Source organism: Durio zibethinus, chromosome 4, assembly GCF_047325235.1.
Source record: "Durio zibethinus cultivar Kanyao isolate XHJ-2024 chromosome 4, ASM4732523v1, whole genome shotgun sequence".
In the NCBI taxonomy this organism is placed as follows: domain Eukaryota; kingdom Viridiplantae; phylum Streptophyta; class Magnoliopsida; order Malvales; family Malvaceae; genus Durio; species Durio zibethinus.
In genome coordinates, this window is record NC_143165.1 from 5,053,942 (window position 1) to 5,060,731 (window position 6,790).

The following is a 6,790-nucleotide window of genomic DNA, read 5'->3' on the forward strand; positions in this document are numbered from 1 at the left end:
ATTATATATAATATAATTTAAAAACTATCTTTAAAAATCAATTAATTTGATTTATTTAATTATTAATTTAAAAATAATAACCGGTCAAATTAATTCATTAAATAATTTTATCTAATAATAATTGTCAGAATTAAATGAATTAAAACAATTCAATCGAATTTAATTGATTTTGATTAATCAAATCAATCAGAATCGATTTATAATCACTTTTATTTATTGGTATAATAGAATCAAAATTAGAAGCATTTGGTCTCTTTGGATTGAGTCAGTATATTGAATTAGATGTGATAATTTAAAATATAATATGATTATATAATATAAATATGATTCAAATAAAAAATTAAAATTAATACAATTTAAAATTTTAATAAAAATTATATATAAATTTAATAAAATTTTAAAAATATATTTTATATTTTTATATTTACACATAAATTATTATCCATAATTTTTATATAAAATATTATATAAATTTATAAATTTTAATGTATATATATATATATATATATATATAAACACACACGAATCGTCGTGTCTACAGTAAAGGACAAAGTTCATGTCTACATTAAACCAGAAATTCACTATTTAGTAGTTGGTCCGGGCCTGAGTAGTAACGAGGACTGTTTTCCCACTAAACGGGTCATCCATTTCCCAAAAAATAAACAAAAAAGCAAATTTCATTGCTTACCAAAATCCAGTGTTTTAACATTCTCCGCCCCGCCTATCTTCTGTTATTTCTTTACTTCCCCTCACTGTGTCAAAAGAATCTAACGCAACCAAAGAATCTACCACTATTCATTTCTCTGTAAGACTTCATATCTTCCCACATGCTTTCGTTTTTATTTACTTTCGCAGTTTTTCATTTATATTTTCGTAAGTTTTATATGATATTTTTTGTTCTAATTCTAGACTCTGACAACATTAAGCATTTCTAGTTTTCTTGGGTGTTTTATGGTTACCCATCTGAACCTTGATCTGAATGCACGTGTCCTACAGGTGTTTCTGTTTTTTAATAAAGTAAAAGGGTCGTCGGACAGTCCAGGAAAAATCACTTTTAGTTTTGTCTTTGATCTCAAAGTTGGTAAAGGCGGTAAATGTAGACCTGGCAATTCGTGTATCATTGTCATATATGTTTCATTTCGTGTCAAACATATGTAAAATATGAAAATTATCGTATCCATGTCTGACATGCCAAACTCATATATGGTTTTTATCGAAATTTTAGACCGAGTTATATCGTTTAAGTGTCATATCATTATATCTTGTCAAAATTACTAAGTTTAGGTAACTGTTAACGGTAATTGCTTGTTCACCAATCAACATGGTTGTTCTCCACGAATTTTTTTAGAATGTTCAGGACCCATCATAAGTAGGCTTGAACAGATACTGAAGTCATTAGGTTGATAAACTATATTAATATGTGTAATTAGTAGGGTAGGGGGTTTATTTTGCCTTAATGGGGATATTAATGTTTAAACTGATAGGTATGTACTGTTTCTAATTGTTCTAATTAAATGCTTTATTTTGTTTGTACTCGAAGTTGATGATATGGCTGGAGTGGAGCAGAGGCAGAACAAGTCTGGAGGTGGTAAGTATTTTTTTTGCTCAGGTTGGTTAGATTTCATTAGTAATGTGCCATAAAGGTGTGGCGGTTTCTAATTGTGTGGATGTTTTGTTGTTGTTGTTGATTTTTAGGAGGGAAAAAGAAGGAAGTGAAGAAGGAGACTGGTTTGGGTCTCTCCTTTACCAAGGATGAGAATTTCGGGGAGTGGTACTCTGAGGTGCAATGACTTAGTGCCTGTTATACTATGTTATTGAGATCTTAGTATCTTATTGTTATATCATCATCTTGGCTTTTGTAGGCTGTTGTCAATGGTGAAATGATTGAGTACTATGACATTTCTGGCTGTTATATTCTGAGGCCATGGGCAATTTCAATTTGGGAGATCATGCAAGTGAGTCATATGATGTTTATACTCATATTGCTCTTTAAATGTAAATAAGAAGTGTTTATTAATTACAAGGAAAAAAAATTTATGGATTTCATTCCTCGATCTTTGTTTTCTTTCTGTTTCCTTTCACGGTTAACTTATCCACGTTGTTAAACTGCAGACATTCTTTGATGCTGAAATCAAGAAAATGAAAATCAAGAACTGCTATTTCCCTCTCTTTGTATCTCCAGGCGTTTTGCAAAAGGAGAAGGATCATATTGAGGGTTTTGCTCCAGAGGTGAGAAACAATTTTTTTTTTTTTTTGGCATAATTGACCTTGTGGAATGCTTCGCAGCTTGAAAGTGTTGGTTTCTTTTTTTATCAAACTTTTTGAAGCCTTTTGAAACTCATTTTGTTCCTAAACTTTTTTGCCCTGTTTTCAATGATTTACTTCATTTTGTGGAAATCCATAGTTTAGTTTCTATCTAGGGCTCAAATTTGGCAAGTTCTTCCTCATTTGAGCAAGATACTTTCATGAATATGCTGAAAAAATGGCAATATTTCAATGTTTTTATACTTTTTAGCACTGGACTTATGCAACACTTAAGTTTTATGCATTTTTTTACTAGAAATGTTATGTGATCTAATGAAAAAATGACATGTGAATGGCTTTGGGATCCTGGTTTAATCAGGTTGCTTGGGTGACCAAATCTGGGGAGTCTGAGTTAGAGGTGCCAATTGCAATCCGCCCAACTAGTGAGACAGTCATGTATCCCTATTATTCTAAGTGGATTAGAGGACACCGTGACTTGCCTTTGAAACTTAACCAGTGGTGCAATGTCGTTCGATGGGAATTTAGCAATCCCACACCATTTATCAGGTAGTTGTCTTAAAATTGGTCAACTTTAGCTTTTCCGGTGTTATCCTGCATCCTTTTCCCCCCCTCTCCTTCCACCCGGTGGATGGGATATGGTATGCCATACATGTAATGAGATGTTAATTTTCGTAAAATTTTCTAATCTTGGTTCAATTTTCTTATCCTTAGTTATTAATGTTTACAGATGAGAACATTATTTTCTCAATTCTTTTGATGCCAAGTTAGAAAATTAATTTAAAAGGATTTGATGATAGATTGGTCACCACTAACTTGCTTCTTAATTGTAGGAGTCGTGAATTTCTATGGCAGGAAGGGCATACTGCCTTTGCAACAAAGGAAGAGGCAGACACAGAGGTAGCATAGACTTAAATTTTTACCTTTGATCAACATTTCAACCTTAGAGAGCTGAAGTTTGCCCATTGTTCTATTGGTGTACAATGGAATAGGGAAGGTTAAAGTAAATAGAAATTTTGCATGGCTGATCCTTTTCTTTTTCATATTTATCTACAATTAAATTTTGGTTTAAAATGGCATTTTTGCCTCAGAATTGCCGAATGAAGTATTTAAGTAAGCATTTCAGAAATTTCCCATGTGATCTTATTTTGAATAATTTCAATATTTTGTTGGTTTCTGTGCTGTGTCAAAAGTCAAAGTCATATTTCATTGCTGTTACAGATTTCACTTGTCTTGCCTTTTGAAGTATCGTTGAAGGATGTGCTAGATCCTTAGAACCTTTTATGTGTGTCTAAATATGGTTTTGTTGGTGAATATATTATGGAAGGGGGACTGAGGTGGCAAAAATGACATGCTGAGTTATATGTATTTATTGTTGAAATACTTTGTGCTTGGTAGATTTTAGACTTTAGTTCCTACTTCTAATCACTCTTGGAATAGTTGTACTGCTTCTCATTTTCACATCCTTTGCGATATCTCATGCTGTTAACTAAACAGGCAAAAGAGGGACTTAGTAGCCAATAACAATGGTAGGGATGTCAGCTGGGTCTCTTTACGTATGTCTAAATTTTGTTATATTTCAGGTTCTTCAAATATTGGAACTGTACCGATGTATATATGAAGAATTCTTGGCTATTCCTGTTACAAAAGGCAGGAAGAGTGAACTAGAGAAGTTTGCTGGTGGACTTTACACAACTAGTGTCGAGGTATGGTATAAACTATTATGCATATATACATGTAATAACAATCTCTACTTATTGGCATGAACAACGAACTTAAATTGTCTGCTTGATCAATGTGCTTTAATATAAATTGAGGAACTTTTAATCTGTTCATAATATGATAGGCGTTTATTCCAAACACTGGGCGTGGTATTCAAGGTGCAACCTCCCATTGTCTGGGCCAAAACTTTGCAAAAATGTTTGAGATAAACTTTGAAAATGAAAAGGGAGAGAAGGGTATGGTCTGGCAGAATTCCTGGGCGTATAGTACTCGAACGGTAAAACTTTTTGTCTCTTTACTTGGAACATTCTTAGCATTTATCGTTTCAAGTCCTTTGTCATGCTATCCCTACCATTTATGTTTTGTGGTTTTGGGTGATTACATGGGGTTGGAATCCTTAACTACCATATAATTCCCTTTCTATTCTTTTCTCCTTATTCCTGCTACTCTGCTTATGTTTTCTACTGTTTTTCAAATTTTCTCAGATTGGGGTAATGGTTATGGTTCATGGGGATGACAAAGGTTTAGTGCTGCCTCCAAAAGTAGCAGCTTTGCAACTTATTGTGATTCCTGTGCCTTACAAAGATGCAGATACTCAAGGTATTTTTGATGCTTGTGTTGCCACTGTGGCAACCCTCTCAGATGCTGGCATTCGCGCTGAAGCTGATCTTAGAGATAACTACTCACCTGCTTGGAAGTATTCGAACTGGGAAATGAAAGGTGTTCCCCTAAGGATTGAAATAGGACCTAGAGACTTAGCAAATAATCAGGTGAACCCCCCCTTTTTTTTTGGATGCTGCTTTCCTTCTATTCTTTTATTTATTAATTTGCTATTGTACTTATACAGTTAAAACCAGAAAAGTGCTTTGTTTGACAGGTACGTGCAGTTCGCCGTGACAATGGAGCAAAAACTGATATCTCAAGAGTCTTTTTGGTTGAACAAGTAAAAGGAATGTTGGATAAGATTCAACAGAACCTGTTTGACGTTGCAAAACAAAAACGAGATGCCTGTGTTGAAGTTGTAAAAACTTGGGAAGAGTTTGTAACAGCTCTTGGGCAAAAGAAACTGATCTTAGCTCCTTGGTGTGATGAGGAGGTATGACTTGAATTTGCAGAATCCTTATTCTTTACAGGGACCATGACTATTTAGTATTTAATCAGTGTTCCTTTAGTGCTTATCTGCTACACTTAGTCTTTGCATTGAATCATTAGGCTGAAGTGTTTTGTTGGTTATAAAAATGAGTTGGATCATATTTAGAACGTCATTAATTTCCAAGATTACCTCTCCAGGCATTTGTTGGTTAGAATGGGTCTTGCTCAGTTTCATAAAAGACTTTTAATGTTTTGTATAAATGTAGGATGTGGAGAAAGACGTGAAAGCACGAACGAAGGGTGATATGGGAGCAGCTAAGTCTCTTTGTACCCCGTTTGAACAGCCTGAACTCCCAGAAGGTAAAGCAGGCATTTATTTTAAACAATAGGATACTTTCCCTCCCTCATAATACTAGTAGTATTTTGTTTTTTAATAAACTGTTACTGCACCAGCATGCACTAATGGGCAACTGCCAAGAATCTTAATCTGTGACAAACTACAAAAGATTATTGGAAATTTAGAGAAATCATACTACATTAAGAGGAATAAGAGATAATAAATTAATATTAATCAGTAGTTCAATTAATTTGAAGGATTAAGTAAAAATCCGGCACCCAGTGAGCTTGGTTCAGGTGAGATGTGATTGCAAATGTGTCATTGTGATTGAACCTGAAGCTTAGCTCAGTTGGTTCATGTAATCACTCTTAAGAAGTGGTATCTAATAAATCTAGGGTTCCAATCTCAGCACCTGCATCCCCCTCTCTTCTCCAGGCTGCAACCACTTTTGTATCAAAAAAGAAAAGCTTACTTAATCCTTTTGTAACACACAGTCTTTTCTCATTTAGAATTTTATAAATTTCTGCTTACATTAGTATTGAGGGAATTCATGTGTAAATGCTGTTTGATTATTTGTAACCTTACATCCACAAAAAGAAAAGAGGAGATTATACGTCTTCTATAGAATTCTCTTCTCATGAAAAATGAAATTATGCAGGTACTAAATGCTTTGCCTCTGGGAAGCCTGCAAAGAAATGGACCTATTGGGGTAGAAGTTACTAAGATTATTCTCTTTTTATGACCATCTCCTTCACATTGTCCCCTGTCTGATGTCAGCTGTGCTGGTGTGTGGACCATTCTTAACAGGATAATTTTCAATTTGAAATTGTTATATGAAACTGATGAGAGTACTTGGTTTTATTATCATATAGTTAAGAGTTCACTACGATGCATGGCAAAATATTTACATGAGTAAATGTCACTCATCTGTCATTTCTTTTTGGTGATTAAAACATGCAGAATGGCAAAATATTTACAAAACATGCAGAATGGCAAAATAGTTACAACTGTAGAATGGATGTCCTCATTTCCAACTTGTCAAATTATAAAAGTGATCAAATCTCACCGCACTTATGTTTTGGTGGAATCCAAATGATCCCTTAGGCTTATGTGCGGTGTGGTGGAATTGTAGAGATATTGGTGCAATTAAGTCTCCTACAATCTTATAATTGGCTGATTGGGACCAAAGAGATATTGGCACGTAGACATGAAATCCAACTAACGTTAACGGCAAAAAGTAGATCGTTTCTTTAGTAATTTCTCTTAAATGAATATTTTTGTTTGTCTGTCCAAATTGTATCTTTTAATTTTTCCTATTCTTAAAAGATCAAAAATACTCCTATAGCTGCTAAAACAATTGAAGACAATAGCAATCAA

The 6,790-nt window shown here is 33.8% G+C and overlaps 1 protein-coding gene across 5 annotated transcripts; it reads left to right on the plus strand.

Moving 5' to 3' along the window:
- The first annotated feature begins 627 nt into the window (after positions 1–627).
- LOC111287185 (proline--tRNA ligase, cytoplasmic-like) lies at positions 628–6,299 on the plus strand. Of its 5 annotated transcripts, XM_089759170.1 has the most exons (14): positions 628–805; positions 997–1,081; positions 1,541–1,588; positions 1,696–1,781; positions 1,863–1,955; positions 2,113–2,229; positions 2,624–2,811; positions 3,096–3,162; positions 3,846–3,968; positions 4,109–4,261; positions 4,470–4,754; positions 4,862–5,080; positions 5,343–5,436; positions 6,072–6,299. In XM_089759170.1, the coding sequence occupies exons 3-14, from the start codon at positions 1,549–1,551 to the stop codon at positions 6,134–6,136; spliced, it is 1,530 nt and encodes a 509-aa protein (XP_089615296.1). In that variant the 5' UTR covers positions 628–805; positions 997–1,081; positions 1,541–1,548; the 3' UTR covers positions 6,137–6,299. The 5 variants fall into 5 exon arrangements, with proteins under 5 accessions (XP_089615296.1, XP_089615295.1, XP_089615293.1 ...); XM_089759169.1 differs by lacking the exon at positions 997–1,081 and having other exon boundaries at positions 686–805; XM_089759167.1 differs by lacking the exons at positions 628–805; positions 997–1,081 and having other exon boundaries at positions 1,541–1,609.
- Positions 6,300–6,790: the final 491 nt, after the last annotated feature.

Coding starts and splice junctions, on each gene's coding strand:
- LOC111287185 (XM_089759167.1), top strand. CDS start 1,549: ATGGCTGGAGTGGAGCAGAGGCAGAACAAGTCTGGAGGTGGTAAGTAT. Junction 1,782..1,862: donor TCGGGGAGTGGTACTCTGAG/GTGCAATGACTT, acceptor TGGCTTTTGTAG/GCTGTTGTCAATGGTGAAAT. Junction 2,812..3,095: donor AATCCCACACCATTTATCAG/GTAGTTGTCTTA, acceptor TCTTAATTGTAG/GAGTCGTGAATTTCTATGGC.